General features: G+C 41.0%; 1 protein-coding gene and 1 non-coding gene across 7 annotated transcripts; both read left to right on the top strand.

Annotated features, from left to right (window-relative positions):
• The first annotated feature begins 126 nt into the window (after window positions 1-126).
• Window positions 127-27,291, top strand: SNX5 (sorting nexin 5). Of its 6 annotated transcripts, none has more exons than XM_058563288.1 (15): window positions 127-227; window positions 461-543; window positions 5,764-5,826; window positions 11,904-12,008; window positions 13,105-13,215; window positions 14,157-14,278; window positions 15,510-15,633; window positions 16,826-16,921; window positions 18,819-18,924; window positions 19,010-19,085; window positions 20,038-20,077; window positions 20,167-20,253; window positions 21,938-22,097; window positions 25,302-25,387; window positions 26,491-27,291. In XM_058563288.1, exons 2-15 carry the CDS (start codon window positions 493-495, stop codon window positions 26,539-26,541), a joined length of 1,278 nt encoding a protein of 425 aa, XP_058419271.1. In that variant the 5' UTR covers window positions 127-227; window positions 461-492; the 3' UTR covers window positions 26,542-27,291. The 6 variants fall into 6 exon arrangements, with proteins under 6 accessions (XP_058419271.1, XP_058419275.1, XP_058419272.1 ...); XM_058563291.1 differs by lacking the exon at window positions 127-227 and adding an exon at window positions 3,520-3,595 and having other exon boundaries at window positions 482-543; XM_058563292.1 differs by lacking the exon at window positions 5,764-5,826 and having other exon boundaries at window positions 128-227.
• LOC131418814 (small nucleolar RNA SNORD17) lies at window positions 6,312-6,545 on the top strand. Its single transcript, XR_009223053.1, has one exon. It is a non-coding gene; the product is annotated as a small nucleolar RNA SNORD17 (small nucleolar RNA).

The raw sequence follows: 27,291 nt of genomic DNA, 5'->3' as shown, positions 1-27,291 counted from the left end.
TCCCTCCCCTCGGGCGAAAGCGCGGGCGGTTCCAACTCGCGCTCTTTCGCTCTCGCGAGATCATGTTACGTCACAGCTCGCCGCCATCTTGGACTCTGGCTGAGTAATAAATTCCCCCGCACCAGAGCGTGGTCTTTCTTGAAACGTTCCTAGCTGGGAGGCTGTTCCTCGCTCTGCGTCCCGTGTTGCTCCTGCAGTTGGCGGTTTGCGCGCGGCCCGGAGCGAGGGTAGGCCCCGCGTAGCTTCTTTGCCCGGCTCCAAGATGGACGGCAGCGGGGACGGGGGAGGCCGCTCTGGGGGACCACGTGGCGTGCAGCTCGCCTTTCCCGGGGCTGCTGGGATGGTGGCGGAGTCCCGAGGCCTCCCACCGCCGTCGGGCAGGGAGGCTAGCGGAGGCGGGGCCGCGGCCGCCCGTGAGAGGCGCCCTGGCGGCGGCCCAGCCTCCTCTTTCCTCGCACAGCCAGGCGGCCCCCGCTGGAGGCTCGCGTCGCCATGGCCGCGGTTCCCGAGTTGCTGCAGCAGCAGGAGGAGGACCGCAGCAAGGTGAGGCCCTCCCGCCCTCAGGCTCCGGGACAGGAGGCCCCGCCGACCTCCCCATTTCTTTCTCATCCCCGGGGGCTCTGGGGCGCCTTGTGCACCCGCTCCTCGCGAAGGGCTCCCCGACGCGGAAAGCACCCGCCGCCCGCCGAGCGTCCCCTGCTCGGTCCTCGGAGGGCTGCCCCGGGCGCTCCCGGCGGACCCCGAGGAGGACCCGGAGACGCGGGGCCGTTCCGGCCAGCACGCGCCGCGGGGTCTGCACCCAGCGGCCGCGTGGCGAGTCTCTGGAGACCTGGTGATGTGCTTAGTAGAAGGTTACCAGAATTTCCCTTGGCTTCGTGGAGACTGGGCGGTGAACGTGAAACGCACTCAACAGGCGAGAAACGGCCGAGTTTGGTTTTGTTGCCTCCAAATTGCTCCCTCTCCTTTGAGAAAACACTTTTTGTGGCCCAAATACTGGGGGAATTCCATCACGTCAAACCTGAAGCATGTTCCTTGCAGTCTTAACGCTAAATGGCGTCACTGCGGGACTTCTGTCATTTTTCGTAGGTGCTCAAATACTTGTTGAAGTTGGTTTTTACTTGTTAAACTTGCATGTTTATGTGGGTTATTTCCACGTTGCTTAAACTTTGAAGTTTGAAAGGTAACTAATGCAGTAAAGTCAAGTCGCAATAGCTAGTTAGAGACAAGCTTACGCTCTTTTATTGGTCCTTTACGTTTTAGTTGGTTTCGCAGTTCATAGAGGTTGGTATGAGCCACGACGTTAGGCACGGAATCTTCAACAGAAGAGTGTTTCTGGCAGAAAATGAAAAAAAAGAAATGTAATCTAAAAAATACAAGATGCGCCCAAATTTAAGTAACCTGGAAGGCATCTTAAAAAATTAAATCTATTTAAACGTCAGAGGCACCTCTGGAAAGTTTTTTATCTAGTTAGTACTGAAGTTCACGCACAGCCGCTGGATTGTTCCAACAGGGGTGTTATTGCTGTATTATTGAAAAGCAATTTTGTGCGTGAAGGTAGCGTCTTAGTTGGGATATTTTTATTTCTTTGAAAGTTGAAAGAAGTAAATTTGTTTTTTTGTCTTTTCACTAAAACCGAAAGTGGGAACTGGAGACTACGATTCTTTCTAGAACATTACCAAGGTAGTTTTCTCTTGAGAAGTTTAGGTAAATAGGAATTTTGATAGCAGTTAAAAATTTGTTTTTCTTGATACCTTCTCTGCTTGATCCAGGATATGTTTTAGACAGCTATTTAAAAGGACTTAACTGCTTTAACCGGCCTTCCTATTTGTTAGTACAGTAATCGTAGCTGGTTTTTAAAATAATTTCCCCACGGCTCTGTTCCTCCAGCAAAGTTGGTGTAGGATTATGAAGACTATTTCCTGCCACCTGGTTTTAGTGGCTACAGGAAAGGATTATATAGGATTATTTTCCTTTTGATTTTTTAATTACAGAAATAAGGAAATAATAAAAGTTAACAAGATGTTACCCTAACGCATGGCTTCATTTTGCTTCCTGATCTCTGGTATTAGTTCTGTGCTGTGCAACAGGTCTAGATGGTTTTTACTGATAACCAAAAGAGAGTTTGGGACAAGTGTGAAATAACAGGAGGCCAGATCCTGGGCAAACTGTTCTTTCTGTAATAGAGCTTTGTTAGTCAACTGAAGTGTTTTACATTTTTACCGAAAACGTTTTACGTTTAAACTTCCTGATTATTTGCGTTGGAGTTTCCATAAGGATAGGAGTTCATGGGGCTTAGACTCACTAATAAAGTAAGGAACATAATTGATTTTTGAGGGTTTTGAATGCTTGTACAGCACTCTTGATTAGTTCAGCAAAACTGAAAGGAGTGTTAGCCTGTATCTGGTAGCCTGACACTTCCATTTAGTCACATCCTTTAGCTGAAGGTGTTGCGATTTGTCTCCTTTCCCAAAAAGCAGTTTGGAAAAGAGTTGCATGATTAATTTGGTATTTAACTAGTGTTCTGATGGGATAGATTGTATTTTGATTTTTAAATTTAGAAAAGTTGGGTGTAATAAGTCTAGTCCCTGAAAACGTTAACTAAAGCATTAGCACCGTTAGGCCTCATCCTCATGGTAAAGTAGTACTGCGTGCCGCCCCCGCAAACCCCACTGGATGCAAGTTCTCAGGTGTCTAGAGTTTTTAGTGGGTCGAGGGAAATAATTGGACATTATGCAGAACTTTGTTCCCCTAAAAGTTATAGTTACTCTGGCGTCCAGTCATTTTGCACCTTCTAGGTCTCAGGTCTTCTGTTTGCCAAAAAGTCATTTACATAGCCGGGCATTGTGGATAGGTTCCCGCTCACAGATTCAATGTGTCTCTTTCTGTGGTGATGAGTCTGGTTCCTGTTAGTCTGGCAAGCCTATGGCAAGTTGAACGTAGGTCCTGATTGTCTCCTGAGACTTTTTATGATTTTTAAATTGCTAGCGGACTGAAGTAAGTTGAGCACATAGGAAAAGCGTTGCAAAGGCTAGGTGATGGCCCTTACAGCTTAGTGCTATTACAATTTGGCCTTAACTTTCACTAGTTGGTTACATGGGCTTTGGGTGAATGGTTTCTCCTCAGAGCCAGTCATTAATGCTTATGTTTACGCTGCTGCTCTGGTTTGCTGGTAGTATTTTGTTAGCTGGTGTGGAAGTTGTCTCTAAGGATACTTGATTCTTCACCAGCTTGGATGGAAGAGTGTCCTACAATTTGTGTTATTATAGGAACCATCCTGAACTTTTACCAATACTGCAGCAAGTCCAAATTCACTAATTTTTGTGGACTGAAGTTTTCTGCTACACTTAAATGGTTTGGCTTCATTTTTCTTTTTTGAACTCTGGAAGTAGAACTTATCAAAGCTGCCCAAGCCTTAGTTTTCTGGATCAGTAACTTGCACACAATGTCTTAAGGTCCCCATTTGTAAATACTACTTAAGCAAGTCATGATCTGCTTACTTTTTTTTTTTTTTGACTGGAGGAACAAATGGCCAAGGGAGGCTATTATGGAATTTTCTAGATTCTGAGATCTAAATTCTCATTTGGTGTGAAATCTGGTAAGTGACTAACATCTAATGTAGAGCTTTAGTTTAAACTGGGATTGCTCAACCTCCGAGCACTGTTGACATTTTGGGCTTGGTAATTTTTTGTATTGTAGGGTGTTTAGCAGTATTCCTGGCCTCTACTAGGTGATAGTAGTTCCCTCCCCTTCAGTAGTGACAGTCAAAAATATATGCATACATTGTCAAATGTCCCTTGGTTGAGAATCAGCGGTTTAAACTTTTCTTTCTAAAAAAGTGTGATGTTATGAGTGGCTCAGGTTCTATTACAGAGGCTAATCTTTAGTGTGCCAGTTTGTTTCAAGTTTTTTCAGGTCTGTGATTGATAAATTCTAAGAAAAGAACATGCTGGATAAATTCTAAGAAAAGAACATGCTGGATAAATTCTAAGAAAAGAACATGCTGGATAAACATAAGCATCATTGACTATCTTTGGTAGAGTTAGCTTTCCCCCCAATACTGAGGAACCTTATCAAAATATGGTAAAAGGTGCTTTTCTTTAGCGGGTTCTGGGCAGTTGAGGGTTACAAAGAGACAGCTTTGCGTTTCCTTTGTTGGAGTTCATGCCCACAGTGGACACCTGCGGCTCTGATGCCACAGCGCTCAAAGCATTGTGGGCCATAGTGAAAGCTGTAGGGGAGGAAGACATCCTCTGCCCTCTGGGTCCTTCTGGCTGGGGTACGAATTAAATTGACATGAGACAGAATGTAACAGGAGAAAATCAAACAAAGCTTTATGATATGTATACTTGGGAGAGACCCAGGAAAAACTGGGTAACTCAACAGAATGGGAGAGACGCTCATCTTAAATACCATCTTCGGCTGAAGACGAAGGAGGATGTTGGGGATAGTGGTTTGGGACTTCAAAGGGGAGGAAGGGAATTCACATGGAGATGGGAAAGCAAATCTTGCTCAACCGAACTTTGATAAGAAGGGGCTTAGCAAGGACCTTAGCAGTCTGTCAATACCCAGTTATCTGTGGTGATGGCGTGTCCTGGGGGCAGGCCTTCTATCTTAAATTTCTTTTAGGCAATTAGTGGGAGGAGGTCAAAGTGTCTTTCAGTCTTTTGTTCTTGAACATAATCAAGCCAAGGCAAAGAGACACATTTTGGGGTGGCCAATTCTGATCCCCCACAAAGCTCACTGAGAAACATGCTGGTTTAAACTTGGTTTAAAATCCTGCCTTTTAAACATTTTGCTCTCTATATTGTCAGGGCTTTGTTGCTTGAGGAAATTAGTTTAGACAAGAATAGTTCTGTAGGTTAGTACTCTGAATGCTCCAAATAGCCAGTGGTGAAAGGCCCATGCAATGACGTTAATATTGGGGGAAACAACCTACCTTTTAATGAAGCCAATTATCTTGAGGAAAGTATTTCAGAGCTTTGTGAGTTCTGCCTTTTCTTTTTGAAACTGAAGGAAGATGGCTGTAGGACATCTTGTCTCACGTGAATGTGGTAAACTTATTTTTACAAGTATAAATTGAGAGGTTTCTCTGCGTAATCTAGTTTCCAAAAAGCTACTTTTTTACCTCCAATGCTTATTTATTTTCTGGTTGGCCACTGAGTTACTCTTAAGAAGAGATATCCCTCCTAAAAGAGGGACATGGAATTTGTCAACTGTTTCATGCCCCAAAGGCAAACGGTAGATACCCAGGGTGGAGTGTGTAGTTGCAGTGTGAAACACAGGGAGGACTGAACTTTACTCAGTTTAGAAATTGGATTCTTGGCTTGACTCCCTCCCCTCTTCTCTTTTGCAAATTTGGTGTAACGTTTTCAGGCACAGCTATGTGGTCTGGAGAGAAAATGTAATTTTCTCAAAAATAGCTGCTTATGTTAATCTGTGGTATGCATCTTCTGCCTGAAGAGTTTATGGTTTACTTGTTTTTGAGGGGCAGACCCCTAAGCCTTCATTCTAGTAAGTGTAAATAGTGAGGAGTCCAAATGCAGATATCACCAACTTCTCAGCTTTCTCTTAATCTTTAATGAAGAGCGGTACAAAGCTTGAACATTGTGCTGATGGATATCAGGTGGCTGGTGAGTGACAAAATGAGGTATTGGAATATGTACATCTGAGCTGGGAAATGTGTGCTACCTCTCAAAGCAGAAGAAACCCCACCGTGAAGCAGGCATCCTTTTTTCCCTGTGCTGCCATTTGTCTCTCAAACAGATGACAAGCTTAACCTCAGGCAACTCTATCCATGCTGCTGAGTCATCTTGGTTGATGGTGAAGGTAAAATTTTTTGTTCTCAAACCTATTTCTATTTCATCTTGGGTTGATCGTAAAGTAAGATCATAAAAGTCAGACAGTGAATGTTCTTAAATAACCCTCATCAACAATGAGTAATCTGTTAACATGTCAAGTTTGTAACAGGGCTGTGGACTGGATACACTAGGGAACTTCTGGGAGGGATCCTTGATGGAATTGGGTAGTAGGTAAAGGACTTTAGCTTTGAATGGAAGAAATTAGTTTTTCATTTGTTGAGCTGCTTCCTCTATAGCAGTGATGTGTGGATTCCCAGTAGAATTTCTGTGCTAGGAGATCCTTAAAGATGATATAATTCAACCCTTTTGCTTTGTGAACTCATTTGAAAATAATCCAAGTATCTAGTAACTAGATGGGTTTTTTGAAATGAATGTTATTTAAACCAGTAATTCAGCATAAACTCACTTTCTGGTTCCATGTTGGGATTTGACTAGTTACGGGCTTGCAGCCATGTGAAATGATGATTCAGTTTATCCATTCGCTGAGTACGCTGCACTAATCTTCCAAGCCTCGGTTCCTGTTCTAGGAACTCGGGGCTATGTAGCCTCCAAATGCCTTGCAGTCTGTGGTGTTCTACTGTGGACAGCTTGTGTGTTGGTGGACTACCGGTAAGAATGGTTGGTGTCAGCAGGGATGGGTCCCTCTGGGTCTCATCTCACCAAGATGAGTGGTGGAAATCTGATCACTTGCTGCAGCCCTTTATCTTATTTTTCAAGCTTATAACTAACTTCTTCCATAGCTATTATCTGTTAGTAGACCGAGATCTTCTAGAAGTCTTTGGTTCTTTTGTTCTTGTGGACACAATATGATATTGGCAGGCCTGAATTATAGGAAAGGGAGAAGCGGGGGGGCAGGAGATGAGAACAAATACTATGAAAACCTGGGACAGGATACAGATAAACAGGTTTTAGTTACCTTCAGGATAGAAGAAAACTAACAAACATTCAAGTACCAATAGAGGGGTTTGGAGAAGGATACGATATTAAAATTTCTTATAGAGCGCTTTCCTGTGAGTTGAAACAGTAACAAAGTAATATATGTTGTTTCATAAGTATGTATCCAGTGAATCTTGTTTTTGGAAATTAATGCAAATCTAGAGTGTCTGTAGCATAACACTTTTGGATTTATTTCCTCATTAATGAGTATTGGACTAGGCAAGGTTATGCATACCTTTCTAGTTGAAATGTGCCCTGTTTCTTGCTTCCTGTGATCAAAGTGAAAAATCTGACCCAGGAAGGCAGGCTTCTTACCTGTTTTGGCTTCGCCCTGCCAACGTGCCATTCATGGATGCCTTGTCGTTTTGGCCTCTTCCTGATGTAGGGAGTCTTAGTTCTTTGGGCAGTGGGGTAAAGGATAACAAAGCAAAATCCTTAGGAGAGAGAGACATTTCAAGGGAAGACACACTAATGCAGCATGTTTGCCTAAGTACATTTCTTCCTTTGGAATGGAAACTAGAAAGTCATTTATGTAAAAGTAGTCTTTTTTCCTCTATCTGTAGTAGTTTACTTGCAACATTCAAAATAAGATGACAGTGTGGGGACTGGCATATTTGACTACTTAACATTGTATAGAAAACTGGTTAGATTTAAATGGCTATTCAACTGGCTCCCATTCTAGCAGATCAGTATTTCTGTGAAGATGATTTCTTCCCGTTGTGTCTTGTCATTATGGCTGTATGGCGCTAGTATAAACTGACGTCTGTGGTCACCATAACAACATTTTTACCTTTTGTATGTTTTTTCTCTGTTCTCCCCCGTGGGTTGCAAATTTCAGAATCTAGCCTTCTGTGTTGCCCAGTCACGTAGGTGCCTTTTGCCATCTGTGAGCCATTAAACCTTTTGAAGAGGGAGCTTTGCAGATGGTGTTAAGTCTTGTACCAAAGTAAATCATAAGTGCGATTTGGACCAGAAGTGGCCCTTAGCAGCTCAGAGCTCTGCAGAGTTGTGCTGCAGCTGGTATCAGGTGTCCCAGCTGGGAGGCTGGTGAGCAGGTGAGGAAAAGCTCAGGGATTTTGTATCAGTTTTTCTCCTTTTCAGGCTCTCTTACCAAGCTTTCGGATTTCTTAAAAACAGTTAAAAGTTTGCTTTCTGAATGAAGCAATGCTTGTTCATCCCTTTTTGTCTTCTCTCAAAGATCATTGTAATGCTTACTATAAGGATTAATCTGGAGTAGCGAAGTACATTGGGGACTGAAACTCCATCTAAAACTTTGGGTGTGTGATGCAATGGCTTCAATGGAAATCTATAAAAAGTCAGTTTTAAAACTTACATTCCATCCTTTGAGAGTAGATATGTTTTAAATTTGATTCTCACAAGTGACCTAAGAGAACTGGGAAATGGAAAAATCAATATACGCACATAAGGTCAGACTCTGTTTAGAAGCCTATCTTTCCCCACTAATTTAAACAGCCATTCTAGACATTTTGACATCTGTCGCCCAAGTCAGAATCACTGTTGGCCAGCAGGGCAAAGTAGTACTCTGGGTTCTTATCTAGGATAGGGGGTAGAGGTGGGTATCGGGGAAAGTATATGGAGGGCTGCTACCCACTCTATACCCTCCAACCTGGTGATTGATTTAGCAAGTACTGTAGCATGGAGCTATGGGATGTTGGTTTTATTGACTAAGCAGAAGGAGGAATGCTGAGGTTTTAATCACACTTGGTGTTTCCGGAGTGAGGATATAGTGCTGACTTCGAAGCTTTAAACATTTCACAACTTTTTACTCCTTGATGATACATCTGCTTTGTTTTCTGGAGGATTGTATGCTACAATACGAGAAAGTTCGGTTAACTTGTGAGTAGGGACCACTGAATTGGTGATGGCCTGAATGCTTAGAATTTTACCAATACCTTTTTTCAGACAATTCTTTAAGGCCCAAATGCAGACTTTTCTATGTTATCTGTGTTTTTTGTTTGTTTGTTTTTTGGTGGTTAAGACTATCATGTCAGGTGGTTGGATTTTTGTTTGAATTGAATCCCTTCCTCAGGTGATATGTCTAGGCAAAAATGATTACTGCAGGAGAAGCTTGGATGCTTGATAATCCTGCTGTAGGTCAAAGTCTTTTAAAACCTCTAGTGGTTTTCATTATTCCTTTGTCCTCATTGCCTTCTTATACCAAAAAACATTGCTGTGCTGACAAGGAAGGAAGATAGTAGTATAGTAAGTAGTCTGGGCTCTTACTTCTATGCAGTTGGGAGTATGGGAAAAGAAGTGAAGCCAGAAGGTGATCATTCAGTGGAATGGAAAGCAGCTGGTACAACCTTTGTAGCTTTGACTTTGGTGCTTGTATGAATGCCGTTTACTGGATTGCGTTCCCCTCGGGTCCTCCAACCCTGATTCCAAAGGTGGTCCACGTGGAGCTCGCAGGCTCACTGATTTTGCTTGGCTTATAGTGAGCTGAAATGGAATTGTCAGCATGTTCAGAAATTGAGAGATGGCTAGAAATCAGGATTTGTGATTTCTTTAGGAAACGGAATCTCAGGAAACATGGCAGTTGTTGCTGAGCTCAGGGAAATGGACCTTAGATTTGTCTCATGAGCTGCCCCATCTTTCCACCAGTATCTGCTGCTCCTTTTATGCCTGGCCTGCTTTATTCCTGTACTGGCGCTGACAGATGCAAACATAAGATAGGAGGTGTGGTCAGTATTCTCTGCAATCAAATTTTAGTGTATATTTTGAGGTCTTTTTGAACTGTATTTGCCCAGTGGTAAATTATCAGAAGGAAGGAAGCTTTTATCAGAAATATGTCAGAGCTGGAGTCACAGCTGTGATAAAATGAAGTATCCTTGACCTTGAAGCTTTATCTTGGTTTGCAGAAATCTCATAAATGGACATGCAAAAATCCAGCCAAACAAGCAAATATTTCATAGGACTCATCAAGAATTCATTTGGAAGAAGTATTTAGGTTGAGATGTCAGGGACTGTTAAATATATTGTGATCTTAACTAATATCTGACATTAAAATCATGTTCTAGTGACAGAACTTGAAGCTTATCTCTTAGAGGAAGGCCGTTGTTAGAGGGTTAGCTCTGGTTTTTGCAATTTAAAATTTTTGTGTGTATGTGTGTGAGGAAGATTAGCCCTGAGCTAACATCCGTTGCTAATCCTCCTCTTTTTACTGAGGAAGATAGGCCCTGGGCTAACATCTATGCCTGTCTTCCTCCACTTTGTATGGGACGCTGCCACAGCATAACTTGACAAGTGGTGCGTTGGTCCCAGCCCTGGATCCAAACCTGTGAACCCTGGGCCACAGAAGCACAGCACATGCTCTTAACCACTACGCCACTGGGCCGGCCCAGCAATTTAAAATTTTTTTAGTACACTACTAAAGGAAAGAGGGAAGTACTGACAGCTTTTAAGATAAAGGAGAGAGAAGTAATCCATGTATTTTTAGTAAATATATTTAATCTTTTTATACCTGATTCAACCAGTTTTTCTGGTTTCAGAAGTTAAGTTCAAGACCAAGGACTGATGAACTTTTTATTTTGAAGGAAAGAATCCAAAGGGAAATACCTCAGTATTGCCTCCTCTCTCATCCTTCTAACTCCAGTCTTCAATGGGCATTCTCCGAGTGTTCAATAATCCAGTGTATGACGAGTTTGCTTTAGTACTAGCTTATAGTTTAAGAGGAAAGGGAGAGGACGTGAGATGCTTAGTCCCTGAAGTTTCTCATCCCTCATCTGTGGCTAGGCCCTCAGGTTGACCATCAACTTTGTCTGCTTTAAGAATTAGGGAATTTATCATATTTTGAATTCAGCAGGAAAACCGTTTTTGCCACTTTTTCCTAACAGTCCAGTTTTTCCAAAAATTCTTAAACTGTCGAAAATGGGGTTGGGTCTTATTCTCCTCTGAATTTCCAACTGACAAAACCAGTTACTTTTGCTTCCAGGGCAGTGCTCCCACTTGTCACTTAGGTGTAACCCATAGTGTGATTCTGCTAATTAAGGCCTTTGTTCATTTTTACAGTTCACCTCTTGTGTCTAGATTTCTCATCTGTTTGAAACAGTCCCTGAATATAAATATTGAGCTGGATTTTTCTTATCTTTCTCCACAGGATCCCATACCACATGACTGTTCTCTACGTTTTCCTAGTCTCTAACTTCTTTCAGATAATATGTACAGTCTGTTTTTTTTTTTTTTTTTTTTTTTTTGGTGAGGAAGATCAACCCTGAGTGAGCTAACATCTGTGCTAATCCTCCTCTTTTTGCTGAGGAAGACCGGCTCTGAGCTAACATCTATTGCCAATCCTCCTTTTTTTCCCCCCAAAGCCCCAGTAGATAGTTGTATGTCACAGTTGCACATCCTTCTAGTTGCTGTATGTGGGACGCGGCCTCAGCATGGCCGGACAAGCGGTGCATCGGTGTGCTCCCGGGATCCGAACCCGGGCCGCCAGTAGCGGAGCGCGTGCACTTAACTGCTAAGCCACGGGGCCGGCCCTGTACAGTCTGATTAATGCCTCTTGAATATTCTTTGTAGTTTGGGCATTTATGTAAGAAGTTCAAGATTTTGTTCTGTCTGTATCTAGTTCAAGCTTTCTTAGTACAGTTCAAGTATTTGGTTAAATGTATTTTTCAAGTAGACATAAAATGTGTAATGCACCTGATATTGGAATCATACAGTTGTTTCATTCAGATTACAGGAATACTTTGGACCCACCCATGCATTTAAGAGCAGGTTTCCCCACAGTTTTTAATGAACTTAGATATATTTCCATTGGCTTGGTTCTAAATGATCTTGTAGAGACTACTTTTTAATGACTAACGCCCATTTTTGGAAGAATACCTTTTAGGACTAAAATGAATTTGAGGGCCAGCCCCGTGGCTTAGCGGTAAAGTGCGTGCGCTCCGCTACTGGCGGCCCGGGTTCAGATCCCGGGAGCACAGCGATGCACCGCTTGTCCGGCCATGCTGAGGCTGGTCCCACATATAGCAACTAGAAGGATGTGCAGCTATGACATACAACTATCTGTTGGGGTTTTGGGGGAAAAATAAATACATAAAATTATAAAATGAATTTGAGACTAATAGCCAAAAAAATGTATTTCAGCTGAGATCTGTATCTGTGGACCTGAATATTGATCCCTCGCTTCAGATTGACATACCTGATGCACTCAGTGAGAGAGATAAGGTCAAATTTACAGTGCATACCAAGGTAAGTGACAGACTGACTTCAGTAATAAAAGCAATGCTAGGTTGCAGCCTTGTTATTCACAGTGGATCTTTAGAAGAGACATCCTGAACCGAAATGGTTGCTGTTTGTTTGTGTGTAGCACTGCTGCCCAGTGAGAACTTCCCTTATCTTGCTTGTAGAAAGCATCAGATGAGTGCTCTTGCTTCAGTGTTTTCCGCTATGGTGGAGCCCTAGTGCAGTGGACATTGCTGATGTAATCAAGCGTGGCTTGTACTCTGCTCCATGAGGAAGCAAACCACGCGAAAGTGATCTGGGTGGAGCCGCCTAGCTGCACAGCTCCACTCTTTCACCTTTGTTTTTGATTTGCATGCCTGGGAAGTATGTGCTTTTCCCATATTTACTAGGTTCTTGGCCTTCACTCCACCTATTTCTTGTGATGCAAAAGACTTTTGTCCTCCTCCAAATTTTTAATTTGACAAAAGCAATATGCCAATCTGAAAAACGTGGGAAGTTTTAATTTCTGAGTCAGTTCTTCCAGGAACATTTTCAGCCTCCTTTATGTTCCACACTGGTTAAAATGTATTGAATGCTCATCTTATGCCAGGCACTCTGGTGAAGGGTTTACGTGGATTTAATTTTCTCTATAACAACCTTATGATGGTGTTCTGTTATCCCCATTTTACAGGTGAGGAAACTGAGGCACGGGTTTAAATAAAGGAAATGGCTGAGCACAATTTGAATCAGGCAGTTTGATGCTAGACCTCTTGGTATATGCCATCTTCAGCATAAGGTCCTTTCCCATGTGGTTTTCTCTTAATACCTTGGTGGCTTGATTAGCATACCTCAGTTACTCAGGAGGCAGCGTGAAGACTACACAATTATATCTGTTTGAATTGACCTGAAAGGTGGAGTTTTGTGGAAGGAATTCCATAAAAAGCATAGAATCTTAGCTATGACTTCAGTAGTGGTGGAGAGATCATGTGGTGCTGCTTTTTTCTTTACTGGATCTCATTGTGATGTTTTATTATGCAGAATTTTCTCATAGTGCAGCCCAGGAAACCCAAACCACTTTATCTAAAAGTAGTTACCAATTAACTTCTCACTCCTTTCTCTATAGACCACGCTGCCCACGTTTCAGAGCCCAGAGTTTTCTGTTACAAGGCAACATGAAGACTTTGTGTGGCTACATGACACTCTTATTGAAACTACAGACTATGCTGGGCTTATTGTAAGTGCATTTTGGAAAATCAAATAATTACTGAAGCTCTTTTTTCTACCTTGCTGTTCATTTTGTTTAAAGAGACTTCTATCTCCTTTTTATAAAAGGATTGTGAAAACAGTCTGATTTCATCTGCCAACTAGAGTATGTACTGTTTCTGTTAAAGTGTAAAATATAGAATAGTGTTAGCAGCTATGAGATGCAGCATAGTCTTACATTCTGTACAGTATAAGGATTAAACCATTTCATGATTTAAGTCTTTTCTACCTTTGAGTTAGTTATTTCTCTGGCATTTTCTTTGAGGCATCAAGTAGAATTGATTTCTAGGAAAATCTCTGTATTGGTGATGATATGCAATAGATTTATCAAAAGTGTTGTAGTCTGCTCAAGGAGTAAAGGAGGCACTTGTCTTGGTGCTCAGCACTTGAGAGCTAATGCATGGCTATGGGAAGAGACTTAGCCAATTTTAAAGAAGAATTAAGTGTGGCTTGTCCTGCCAGGCAGACTGGAGAATCTGGCCAAATAATTAAACAAAATTAGTACTGAAGATTGTGTTGAAGCATGTTCTGTTCCCTCAAAATTAAAATGTTTTGATTATCTTCTAGAATTAAAAATTCCTTTTGAAGTCTAGAGACTATATAATCTTACGGTATTTCATCGGCTTCATTTTAGCATTGATTGTAATATATATGTTTTAAACTGACATCGAAGCAGGATAAACACAGTTGTACCCTGCCAATTGTGTGTAATGGGTAAACTGAACAAATGATAGCAAAGTTAGTGCCACGTTGTGGGGAGGACACTTTTAAATTACCAAAGGAATAAGGTTAAGAGAGAAACAGGTTGCCCTTTAGTCAGCCCCGCTGGGCTGGCTGCCTCCTGTGCATAGGCACTGACTAGAACATCACTGCTAGGTTACATCACTCATTAGTTACCTGCCTCTGCTGCAGATTCCACCTGCTCCTACAAAGCCTGACTTTGATGGCCCTCGAGAGAAGATGCAGAAACTGGGAGAGGGTGAAGGGTCTATGACCAAAGAAGAATTTGCCAAGATGAAGCAAGAGTTGGAAGCGTAAGTGGGTTTTCTTGGTGGAGCTTTATCTTCTGAGAAGGAGGAAAGTGATGATGTACAGAAATTTTAATAAACCTGATAACTAACTTTTTTAAAGTACAGCAGTTAATTAGTTGCCTAGTGCTGTCTTCTAAAGCTACATTTTGCAGAGTGTGGAGCATGGTCTTTGTACTTTAGACAGTGATTCTCTGGGGGCCACTGACACTGGATAGACTAGTTGTTTTCCCCTCTGTAGACAGTACTTGTTATAGAATGCTGGTCTGGCGTAGTGAAGACGTAAGTAAACCTTTGTATCTTTATATATAAATAATTCTTCAGGCTGTGGATAATGTAGGAAGCTTTTGTCCCTGAAGTTTGGTTACTAAAAGTATAGTTTAAACTAGATTGCAGTGAATGCTATTGGAAAGAAGCATTCTGAATAATGATCACATTGACGGTTTGAAAGAAGTCCAGGTCCACAGGAAGTGTATTTTAATGTGGTGTGATTTTAATTATTTCAAACAGAAAAGGATTCTTTATTCTGTATTATAGTTGGAGGTTTGCGTTAAGTTTCTTATGAAACCATCCTCGCTCTTCTTCATCTCGGCTCCCTCCCCTCTTCCACCATCAGCGTATTGGAATTCAGGTGCCTATTGCAGCAGTTCTTGTCAGTGCTCTGCCCCATGCCCATGTTGTCTAGGGCTGGTGCTCACACACCTCCAGGTTACTGCATCATTCAGCACGCACTTGAGTGTCTGTAATGATCAGATCTGAGGATAAAGCACCGAGCACCACAGACTCCAGTTCTACCACTGGAATATTTAGAGTGATCTTTAATGTCTAGATTGAGATAAAGTTGCTTTATAATTTCTGATAATTCCAAGCCTTATTAGACTCAGTGCTGTGTACATGGCTGCAAATGTAAAGGCTTTTCGTTGTTTTAAAGAAACTAGTGTTCTGTGGCTGCTAGATACCAGCAAGCGTTGCATGTAGGTTTGGGACTTCACATACTTGTTCTGTCAACTCCAGTTACAATACCACTTTCCCCCTTCGTTGGCTCATTCCACAGATTACAAAATGGCAACCTAACTAAATTACCTAATTAGATAAAAGTTACACCAAAATGTTTTGGTCCACTCAGGTGTTTTGCTTAGTGGCATGAGCAGAACAATGATGAGATAACAATGATGAGCAGAATTGGAGCAGTTAGTTGAGTGGTGCCAAATGGATGACTTGTGTGCTTCTCTTTCAGTGAATATCTTGCTGTCTTTAAGAAGACTGTGTCCTCCCATGAAGTCTTTCTTCAGCGGCTCTCTTCTCACCCTGTTCTCAGTAAAGATCGCAACTTTCATGTTTTCCTGGAATATGATCAGGATGTAAGGCATTTTTATTCCAAAAACTATACTTAAAAATATACTTAATATATTTTCTGAGAAAATTGACTTTAAAGATCTGAATTTAACAACACAATGGAAACCCTTTTTACGTGCCACTTCCCGCTCCTCATAGATCCGTTGTGTAAGACATTCTCATAAAACATTGCGTAAGGATTTTGACCTTTTGCCCCTTCTAAAAACTAGTTTTCTCCTTCAGGTAAGTTTGGGATTGTTAGAGGGAACTTAAATTGATCCATAATTGTTTTCTTTTTGGCTATCTTTTTGTTGAAAGGAGACCTGTATGCTTTTTTAAAAATAAACGTTATGGGCTGGCCCCGTGGCTTAGCTGTTAAGTGCGCGCAGTCCGCTACTGGCGGCCCAGGTCCGGATCCCGGGCGTGCACCGATGCACTGCTTCTCCGGCCATGCTGAGGCCGCGTCCCACATATGGCAACTAGAAGGATGTGCAACTATGACATACAACTATCTACTGGGGCTTTGGGGGGGGTGGGAGGAGGAGAATTGGCATAGATGTTAGTGCAGAGCCGGTCTTCCTCACAAAATAAATAAAATAAAATAAAATAAAATAAAATAAAATAAAATAAAAATAAATGGTATGGGACTAGCCCTTGGTGGCCTGGTGGTTAAGTTCAGCGCGCTCCACTTCGGCGGCCCGGGTTAGGTTCCCAGGTATGGACCTTCACTGCTCTGTTGGTGGCCATGCTGTACTGGCGGGCCCACATACTAAAAGAAGTAGAGGAAGATTGGCACGGATGTTAGCTCAGGGCAAATCTCCTTCAGCAAGATAGATAAATAGTGTGTTTCTCGTTACTTAATATATATGAGGCAGGCCCTGACTTAGAAATTTCCTCAACGTCTTCCAACCAGTGACGTTTAATAAACAACATAGAACAGGACAATAATTCTACAAGGATTTAAAAGCCACGAAGACTTGGTGCCTAGATTTTTTTCAAAATATCTGTTAAGCCACACTTTCAAAATTATGCCCTGTGTTTAGGTTTAGGTGTTTATGCAATATTTTAGATCTGGTGGTTAAGATGGAATTAAAGTTATCTTAGGTGTATGCCTGTAATAGTAAACAGTATTACTTGGAATATATTCAGAATTTCTTTAAAAGAACCTAGAAAAATATACATACCATGAACTATTCTTTTGGAATTCTCTCTCTTCAGCTAAGTGTTAGGCGGAAAAATACCAAAGAGATGTTTGGTGGCTTTTTCAAAAGTGTGGTGAAAAGTGCTGATGAAGTCCTTTTTTCTGGAGTTAAGGTAAGTGGCTTTTAGTTTTAGAAAATTCTTGACTTCATGTGAATAGATGGCCTTTTTCTTCAGAAGAGGGACTTGTGAAACAAATGGTGTTACTTTCTCAGAAATGTAAATAAATGTGAAAAAATTTTATTTTCATCTACTCATTGCATTTTCGCTTATTTTCCCAAAATACCCTATTCTCTCCCAGGAGAAAGGGGTAAGAACCTTCCCACACTTAAGTGTTTATTTTCTCCTTTTCTGTAAGGAGAGATATCACTCAATTATTATTATTATTATTTGAATTTTTTTATTGATGTCTTAATAGTTTATAACATTGTGAAATTTTGGTTGTACATTGTTGTTTGCCAATCACCATATATATGCCTCCCTTCACCCCTTGTGCCCACCTCCCTACCCTCTTGCCCCTGGTAACCACTATACAGTTTTCTCTGTCCATGTGTTGGTTTATATTCCACATATGAGTGAGATCATGCAGTGTTTGTCTTTCTCTCTCTGTGTTATTTCACTTAACGTAATACCCTCCAGGTCCATCCATGTTGTTGCAAATGGGATGATTTTTTTTTTTTTTTTTTTTTATGGCTGAGTAGTATTCCATTGTATATATATACCACATCTTGTTGATCCACTCATCGGTCGAGGGACACTTGGGTTGCTTCCACTTCTTGGCTATAGTGAATAATGCTGCAGTGAACATAGGGGTGCATAAGCCTCTTTGGATTGTTGATTTCAGGTTTGTTGGATAGATTCCTAGTAGTGGGATAGCTGGATCATAAGATATTTCTATTTTTAATTTTTTGAGGAATCTCCATACTGTTTTCCATAGTGGCTGCACCAGTTTGCATTCCCACCAGCAGTGTATGAGGGTTCCCATTTCTCCACATCCTCTCCAACATTTGTTGTTTTTTGTCTTGGTGATTATAGCCATTCTAACAGGTGTGAGGTGATATCTTAGTGTTTCAATTATTTTTAAAAAGAAAATAAGCTACAAGATCAGTATTTCATGCCGTTCTCCAGAACTACACTGTCCGTTTTGGTAGCCTCAGCCACATGTGGCAGTTGAGCACCTGATACATAGATAGCTTGTGCAATTAAGGAGTTAAATTTTTAGTTTTATTTACCTGCTGGATTTTAGGGACTTGATACCAAGAAAAGAATATAAAGTATCTCACTAATATTTTCATGTTTTGGATATACTGAGTTAAGTAAAATATTAAAAGTAATTTCACCTGTTTGTTTTTATGATGTGACTACTGGAAAACTTTTAAATGGCACCTGTGGTTCACATATTTCTGTTAGTGCTGTTCTAGAAAATCAAAATAATATACAGTCTCTTATTACCCTCATAGGTGTGATTTATTTCTTTACTCCTCAGCCCCTTCCTCCCCCCTTTTTAACTGAGTTACCTTAACGGTTACTATCTGGTATCTGACTTTGCCACTTGAGGACTTGAGTAAGTAAGGAGTAAGGAGCCCAGAATATAGGTGCTCAGTAGAGAGGGCATTGTCAGAAATTTGGAAACTCTTGGACCATCTCATTGGCTTAGTTTAAAGTGTGCAGGACTGTCCTCTACCCATGCATTGCAGAAAGGTTGATATCCCTGGCCATGCCCACCAGATGCCGGTATTGCCTTCCAGTCTGGAACCAGCCAAATCCCCCACCCCCTAGTTTTACTGGGCATTGCCAAATAGCTATTCAAAATGGTTCTCTCTGTTGACATTTCCTGCCAGCACTTGATATTTGCTGATACTGAGTATGAAATGGTATCTTGTCAGTTATTTCCCTGGTCTATAGAGGTTAAAGTTCTTAAGAATAAGCTTATTTCCTTAATGTTCTAATATAAAGTACATATAGTCTTAAAAGTTGTGCTTCTTAAATTTCTTTTTTCTTTCCCTTTTAGGAGGTAGATGACTTCTTTGAGCAAGAGAAAAATTTCCTCATTAACTATTATAATAGGATCAAGGATTCGTGTGCAAAAGCTGACAAAATGACCAGATCTCATAAAAGTAAATACCATTCACCCATTAGCCACTTAGCTTTGCTAATGTGCCAGCTCTGTTCATCTAAAAAGGGCTGTCGTTGTTTCTGTAGATGTTGCAGATGACTATATCCACACTGCAGCCTGTCTGCATAGCCTGGCTTTAGAAGAGCCCACGGTCATCAAAAAGTAAGTTTCTATTAGAAAAGCATTTCCCCTAATCTCTTAATCTAAAACCAGTGGGTGGTGTCATGAAAAGTCTAGTGAGTAGACTATATAGTTTCAGTTCTGCTCTTGAGTACAAGCTCATCAAGGGTAGACGATAGTCTCCAGCACTCAAATCTTACCCTCTGAACATAGCAGACACTTCTAGGATGTTTGTAGGGGACTCAGAGGGCACTTCTATACCAAATGTGGTACTGTCAAAGCCTTTATTTCTGTCAAGCTTGCATGTCTCCATTTCTTGTTATTTTAGTTTTGAAGTTGTCTTTGAGTAAAGTTTGCCTTGTGTGTTCATTGGCAAATGGTGCTTGCCGCTTTACCTGGTAGTACCTTGGACTGACTTGAAGAGATTTGGGTTAAGGTGGTCATAAGGATAATGTAATGATCCCAGTCTGATCCTGAGCTTTTTTTATGTGAATTTTTCAGTTTCTCCATCTTGGGTATTTCTGGTGTAAGACCAGTATTCTACTTAACACTGAGCCTTGGTATAATAGGTGGTAATATTTCTGATTTGAAAGTGGAAGTCAAGCTAATGTCAGAACCAAGATGAAATAGTAGCATATTTATGGCTTTGAGACACCCAAGGTAGTAGCTCATTAGAATTTGACCTTGCTTAAACAGTTTTTGCACTGGATAAGAACTATCTTGGGGATACAGGTTCTGCATGGCAAGATGGCTGAAGGGGCACCAAGGGAAGGCTGATGCCCATGAGTGTGGCACTGTAAATGTGCTCGATTTTGTAACCATCTTCACTACTAGATTGGGTCAGTGTGATGAAAATACTACTTTGGTAAGTTAATTCCAAAGTACCAAAGGCTATGACTCTTGAATTTATCTATTTGTGTCTTTAGAGTATTGATGGGATCATATTTCATACATGATTCAAGACCTCAACCCAAAATCATGTGTATATTTTCAGGTACCTATTGAAGGTTGCTGAGCTTTTTGAAAAACTTAGGGTAAGGGTTTTTATGTTGGTCTTATAATATATATTTTATAATCTGTAGCTTTCTGCTTAAATGATGGTGACCTTTACTTTTTTAAATAGAAAGTAGAGAGTCGGGTCTCCTCAGATGAAGATTTAAAGCTGACAGAGCTCCTCCGATACTACATGCTGAACATAGAGGCTGCAAAGGTGAGATGGGCGCTCTTGACTCCTCAGTAGTGCAAGACCGCCTTGCCATGACCCAGAAGATGTCTAATGTTAGAGATGGATTCAGACAGGAATTTGTCAGGATTGTTTGTGTAAGTGATGTCAGCCTAAAGAGGTAAACTGAGGCAAGCTTGAATTACCAGAAATTGAGTTTATTCAGGAATAGCAGAAAAATTGCGATTTGGGAAACTCCTGTTGTAGCAAGCTGCAGGTGAGTCCTTTGATGGCTTGTGGTGGGCTGTATTTATGGGTCAGGGGTGCAAGAAGAGAAAGTCCAGCCAGAGTCGAAGAGTAAGTTCACTGGTGGCTGTTCGTTGGTCTGGAGATAAGTCTTGGGCTTCTGTAAATCAGGCATTTACGGGAAATCAGTCTCTCGGTTAAATTCCCTTCTGAGGGCACATGCATGAGATTCTCCATTTCCTATCCTCCAGTTCCATTTTAGGTTGAAATCTTTTCATAAGGATATGCCTTTTCGTGGCATTGTATCCTTACTTTGTGTTGCTTGGGAGCAGGAGGGGTAGTGCTGGGTAGACAGATAATGGTTTGGGGGATTATAGGTTATTGGATGCAGGACAGAACTAAACTCAAGCCCCGAGGGCCATTTCTGAGGCAAAAAAGTTTTTGCGGTTCGTGAGTTTTTATTGAATTGCAGTGATCACTTCAGCCTTTGAGTCCTAAAGCATTGCTTATCAGAAGCAAGACTAAGTGATAAGCAGAATGACCTTTGGGAATGAAACAAGCTTTCTTTACTGTCTACACTGCCCTGAACAAAAATGTTTAAATTATTTTTGTACAAAATGTGCTAGATCAGGTAACATAAAATTAGATAGGGAAAATATGTAGCGGGAAAATGTCAGGAAGTTGAAATTCATTATTTTCCCCATATTTTGGTTTTATTTTCGTTAATTTGTCTTTCGGCATGTTCCTTAGTCTTATTTGGATGTATGTTTTACGCAGTTTAGACTGTATCTTTTATAGTTTATCTTCTACTTTAATGGACGTGAGAGCTGACAAAAAAACACTCAAGTTTTTTGAGTGTGCACAACAGTAGACATAGTTGTATATTGAACCTCATGTATCTGTCATACTGCATCATAACTTCCCATTTTAGATACTGAGGTAACTTGTAGTTTGCTATAAGATTGCAAAGAATGTTTATTTCAGATTAGTTCCTCAGGGTAGATCCGTAGAGGTGGGATTTGCAGGATGGGGTGGGTCATAAGAATGTTTCTTACTACTTCATTGCCCAGGTGCATTCTAGCAGCATCACTTGACTCACCCAGCAGTAACTATGTTCTGGTACACAGTGGTTAATTTTCTGAAATTACTTTCCATAATTGAAGCAACTAGAAAAAAAATCCTTTAGTCTTTACTGTTGGGGGTCTTTTCTTGATCCGTATAAAGAATTCTGAAAAAGCTCTCCACGGTGCTATACAAGTCGCTGTTCCCAGCCTAATTTTGAGATTAAAAATAGTAATGGGGAGGGGTGGGGGTAGAGGTAGTTAGGTTAGATTCTTGTGGTCTAACGTTTCAGGCAGTGCACTGGCACCGTGGTACTTGGCCTGTGTTTGGAGTAGGTTAGATATTTAGTCTTTCTGTTTTGTTCTCTAGAGATTTTGTAGGATAGGTTTAACTACCATGTCGTGTCTGTTAATTTTCTTTTCAGGATCTTTTATACAGACGCACTAAAGCCCTCATTGACTATGAGAACTCAAACAAAGCCTTGGATAAGGCCCGGTTAAAAAGCAGAGACGTCAAGCTGGCTGAAGCGCACCAGCAGGAATGCTGCCAGAAATTTGAACAGCTTTCTGAATCTGCAAAAGAAGGTTGAGCAGGGCCACTCTTGACTTTTTGCTTTTATTTGAAAATAATTTGAAGCTTCCAGAGAGATGGCACAAATAGTGCAGAGAACACCCATACATCCTTTACTTGGAGTCACCTAGCTATCCACAGTTTGCCCATGTGTCACTTGCACATGCATGCATGCTCCCACATGTGTTTTTATACACACATCTGGTTTTTTTTAACCATTTGAGATTAAGTTGTGTATATCATGCTGCTTTTATTCCTAAAATTTTTGTTGTGTATTTCTCGTACATCCCTAGAGTACAGTTATCAACTTCGTTGAACATTGATACAATACAGTCTACTGTCTGCATTCTCATTTTGTTGTCCCAATAATGGCCTACAGATTAGGATTGCATATGGTTATCATAGCTCTTAAGTCTCCTTTAATTTGGAAGGAACCCTTCTCAGCCTTTTTTTCTCAATGACATTTGCCCTTTTGAAGACCATAATCTCTTTTTACAAATAGAATGTTCCTCACTTTTCAGTTAGTCTGTTTCCTCATGATTAGATTCTCGTCATGCGTTTCTAACGGAATACTACGTAAATAATCCGTCCTTCTTAGGGTATGACATCTGTGGGCGTGTTGTGTCCATTTTCCCTTTATTTGTGGTGTTAGTTTTGATTACTCAATTAGATGTCCAATATTTCTCCATTGCGTAGCTAATATTTTTTCCCATGCCACGAATTAGCAATCTGAGGGAGACTATTTAAGATGCATATATCCTACTAAAACTTTCTCCCTAAATTTAGCCTGTGTTGATGATTCTTGCCTGAGCCAACCTTTACTCTGGTGGTTGCATGAAGGCGTTTTCCCCCCTCCCGCAATTCTAGCATTCTTTGTCCAAGTTAGCACTTGGCATTGTCCTTTAAGCACACGCCTTTGCTTTCCCACATTTCCTTCTTGGTCACCTTTATTAGAGTCATGGATTCCTATTTTTGAAAATAGTTTTAAAATTCCTTATTATACCAAGTTATTTTAGTGCTCAAATAGACCAGACTGAGCCAGTGGGAGCGCCTTTAAGTTGGCGTGTCCTCATGGTGGTCCCATTCTTTTGAGCAGTTAGTGTTTTGTGCTCATCTTACCTTTCTACTCTAGCTCTGGAAATCACTATTTCAGGGCTGGCCCGGTGGCGTAGCGGCTAAGTGTGCCTGCTCCACTTCGGTGACCCGGGGTTCGTGCGTTCAGATGCTGGGCGCACACTGGCGCACCGCTCATCAAGCCATGCTCTGGCGGTGTCCCATATAAAGTAGAGGAAGATGGGCACGGATGTTAGCCCAGGGCTAATCTTCCTCAAAAAAAAAAAAAAACCACGAAAGAAATCATTTCTCCTGGGTTTTTTTTACTTACCGAATAGTAACAAGATTTGGGTGCTAAATATGCTCATTGCTCCTGGGGTGTCTCTGCCTCTGTGCCCTTCAGCTGCCTGTTAGGAAATGTAGGGGTATATGCACATGCACATAGGTCAACACACACACAGTCTCTCTCCCTCCCTCACTCTCCCTCCCTCCCTCTCCCCCTCCCCGCCCCTCTGGAGGTAAAGACTGTCCTCTAGAATGTAATGTAATGATAGTAGGACTCGGCTTGGTTGACCCTGAAAATACTCCTCTACCTCTTCAAAACTCAGGTTTCCCTGGGAAATCCCTGTCTCATTTTAAGACTTTATTTTCTCAGAACTTTTTTCCTCTCCTGTAGTTTTGAAATATAGGCGTATCTGGAAATGTCCTGATAATAGCAGTGAGCACTAGAGTTATACTTCTTTGTCTCCGTTCATTTCTATTCAGGACTCTGATGCCTTAACTGTAAGGGACAGAACTGCTCTCTATGAAAACTTTGCAAATGGCATGCAGACATGCTCACATGGCTGCCTTGGATTCTTTCAAAGGAACCTCCTTGTTGCCCTATTGTTAAAATCTTGGCCTTTTTTTAACACCTAATTTAAATTTATAAGGAAAAGAACACAGTTCATAATTACTGAGTTGAAATCTTAGGTTATTATGTAGGCCAGAGTTTAGTGGCTCTGACAGTTTTAGAGGGGATTAAAGAAAAACTACAAAGCTTTAAAATGGTGCCAATTTAGGCCTATCCTTATTGCCTAAGGTTTATTCCTGTGTTGTTAGATTTTATCCTCTTCCTTCAATATGAAAGCCTGGGTGTATGGTATTTAAAAGTACAGAAATACAGTATTCTGTAGAATACTGAGATGAGTGGGTCTTAATCTGTTTGCCTTTGGTCCAAGTTCTAAGGTTTGTGGCTGAGCTGAATAGTCAGTTGAACGAGCACAGTACAAACGATGGTGTGGGGGGAGACAGGCTGGGTCCTGGTCCTGAGGAACGAGGCCCAGAGGAAGGAAGTGAGCTTATCTTGAGATCTGAGAAGACCTGTTTAGCCTAGTATATCCAAGGTATTGTCATTAACACATCACTATAAAAATTTTGTGCAAGTTTTTACTTGTTAATGTGGCTGCTTGCATTATATTTCTGCTGGACAGTGCTGTATAGATGTAATGATACAGGAGGGTGAGTTTGCTCCTGAGTACCTTGGAGTACCAGCTTGAGCTATGGAGAGTTGTGACCAAAGGAGTGATGATGAAAGCTGCAAGGCAGAGAGCTTAAGTTCACAAGTTTATGGAAGGAATTAGAAGGGAGTAAGTACATATTTTTGGTTTACCCTGATTTCTAATAGAGCATTAATCCTGAATTCTGATGGTGGCAATAGGAAAGGAAAGGATAGATGTAAAGGTGGCATGGCCTAGAGATCGTATCTACTGAAAAGCTGTCTGAACATGAGAGTAGCAGTTTTCAAAGTTTAAAAATAACACATTAAAAAGCAAAAACAAAAAAGCCATTGGTGTAAGTATGTGGGGCTCACACCTCCCCGGCCCTGTCTCCACAAGCACTGGTACCTAGAGGTTAAGGGCGAGGTTGCTCAGTTCGGAGATGCTCCAAGTAGTCAATGGCCATTCTCCGAATTTTGATGGTCGTGTGATTGGGTGGTGGTGCTCATTTAAAGACTTGGCAAGCACATCACTATGGTGTCCACAGAATGTCTGGTATGTATCCCAATCATAGAGATAATAAAAATATGATGATGCATCAAACCTTTGGATCATTTATTGTAAGAATGGTATTTGAAAGTTAAAGATGAAAATTCTCAACTTTTCTTGGTAAACTTTCTTTTGTAGAACTAATCAATTTCAAACGAAAGAGAGTGGCAGCATTTAGAAAGAATCTAATTGAAATGTCTGAACTGGAAATAAAGCATGCCAGGGTAAGTGTTTTCTTCAAATTAAGCCAGCAGCTTTAGGATTTCTTCCGCAGTTATTTCCCAATTCACTATCCCAGTTTCATCAGGCAGATGGGGTTTGCTCTTGTGGTTTTAATCCCGTGTAATGTAGGTGGGAGCCACTTGTTGGATTATTTAGCACAGAAAAGATGGAGAACAATGGGTCTCAATGCTGGGTGCACATTAGAATCCACTAGGGAGCTTTTAAGAATTTTAGAAGCCCGGACCCACTCGCTCAGAATTTCTGGGGATGGCTCTTTGGGTGGTTCCTGGGTGTAGACAAGATTGATCCCCAGAGTGCTATTGATCCAGGGCAACTGGGTTAGCCCTTGGGTCAGCAGGGAGCCACTGTCACTGGCCATTAACATTGGTTAAAGCAAGAAGACTTGGAAGATTTGTGTGTATTTTGAATTCCTTTATTTTGATTACAACGTAGATGTGTTTATTCACTTGCTTCTTAAGTGAAAGTCCTGCTGTGTATGACCTTTTAAGTTAGACTTTAAAGTATCATTTATATATAAATCGTACCCATGCTGTTCTGGGTGTTGCTAAGTTTTCTGAATTCCTTACAAGTGAGAACTTTGTAAAGCAATTTGTGCAAAGTTCTATATCAATATTTATCTTTTATTAATCTCATTTATAATCTTACCCATTACTAATTTTTAGCAACTTTTTCTCCAGTCTTTCCAAGGCCTTTAACATCAAAGAACAACTTATTTATATAGATAGCATTTAGGTTAAGTCACAGTAAGCAGAATTGTCAAGACTGCATTGGGAACAAAGCGCTGGGGTGGGGGGGCCGTGGAGGTGCTGGAGGGGCGACCACTAGCCCCTTTGCTGTGAGCCTCCCTCAGGCAGCACTCCCAGACCCTCTGAAGGAGAGGAACTCGCCAACATGAAATTGGGGTGAGAGGTTTAGGTTGTGGTTCAGTTGTGATTTAATGAAGAAAAGTGTCAAGCCAGTTCGGTTGGCTTCAGATAGGTTGTGAAAAGCTAAGTTGGTGAGTTTGAGTTTAATTCTTACAGATATATAGGAAGTCTTGGTCTCGATGGCGAGTTGTTGGTCTGCTTTGTTGTTTTTCTTCCAGAACAATGTCTCCCTCTTGCAGAGCTGTATTGACCTGTTCAAGAACAACTGATCTGCCTCTTCTGAGTGAACGATGTGAATGTGAAGAAAGCCAGCATCACTTGCACTTAAATCATTGCCACAGAAGATTTATTACCTTTGACTTCAGTTTAAAGTTATGTGAATAAATATTTTGATTTCTAAAAATCTTTTTAACACTTAACCGTGTTGGTTTAAAAATATTTCTATTTCCTGCTATTTGGACATAACCATTTCCTTATGCATTTAATACCTCAAAGTGAGCAGAATCTGAATACTGGATTCTCCTGTAATTTGTCTTTAGTTGTTAAGAAAGGGTGCAGGAAACATGTGCCTTCTAGAAACAAGTACAAGCAAATTGCCTGGCATACATCGTCTTCACTGTTTCATGTGCCCATGACCCTACAAACCAGTTACTTTAGGGTAGGTGCCAATTACAACAAATAATTCAGCTACTTGTTACAGTTAACATACACATTCCATTCCTTAACTAGATAATTTCTCACTCTTACTCGTGGTTCTTTAGTCACCTCAAATGTTTGTAGTATAACAAGAGAAGGAAAATCTCATTTGTCTTTATACACCCTTTGCAGCTCCATTTTTGTAGTGGGGATGCAAATATTGGAGGGGAGAGAAGTAGCTTGAGAGGATAAAAACAAATACTACGGGCTGCTTTAGAAGATCACAGATCTACATTAAGATGTGAACCCTCTCCCTAATGGTAGTGGGGGTATAAGTGTGTGGACTTTTTATAAAGTGTATAATAAAATAATAAACCATGCTA

Source organism: Diceros bicornis, chromosome 19 (genome assembly GCF_020826845.1).
Source record: "Diceros bicornis minor isolate mBicDic1 chromosome 19, mDicBic1.mat.cur, whole genome shotgun sequence".
NCBI classification, from domain to species: domain Eukaryota; kingdom Metazoa; phylum Chordata; class Mammalia; order Perissodactyla; family Rhinocerotidae; genus Diceros; species Diceros bicornis.
Note: the sequence above shows the minus strand (reverse complement) of the source record. Positions and strands in the feature narration are given on the sequence as shown.

Bases quoted from the DNA above. Each gene is read 5' to 3' on its own strand.
- SNX5 (XM_058563288.1), top strand. From the start codon at position 493: ATGGCCGCGGTTCCCGAGTTGCTGCAGCAGCAGGAGGAGGACCGCAGC. The intron at 5,827-11,903 runs GTAAAATTTTTT...AATGTATTTCAG, and splicing joins CATCTTGGTTGATGGTGAAG to CTGAGATCTGTATCTGTGGA. The intron at 25,388-26,490 runs GTAAGTGTTTTC...TTTTTCTTCCAG, and splicing joins TGGAAATAAAGCATGCCAGG to AACAATGTCTCCCTCTTGCA.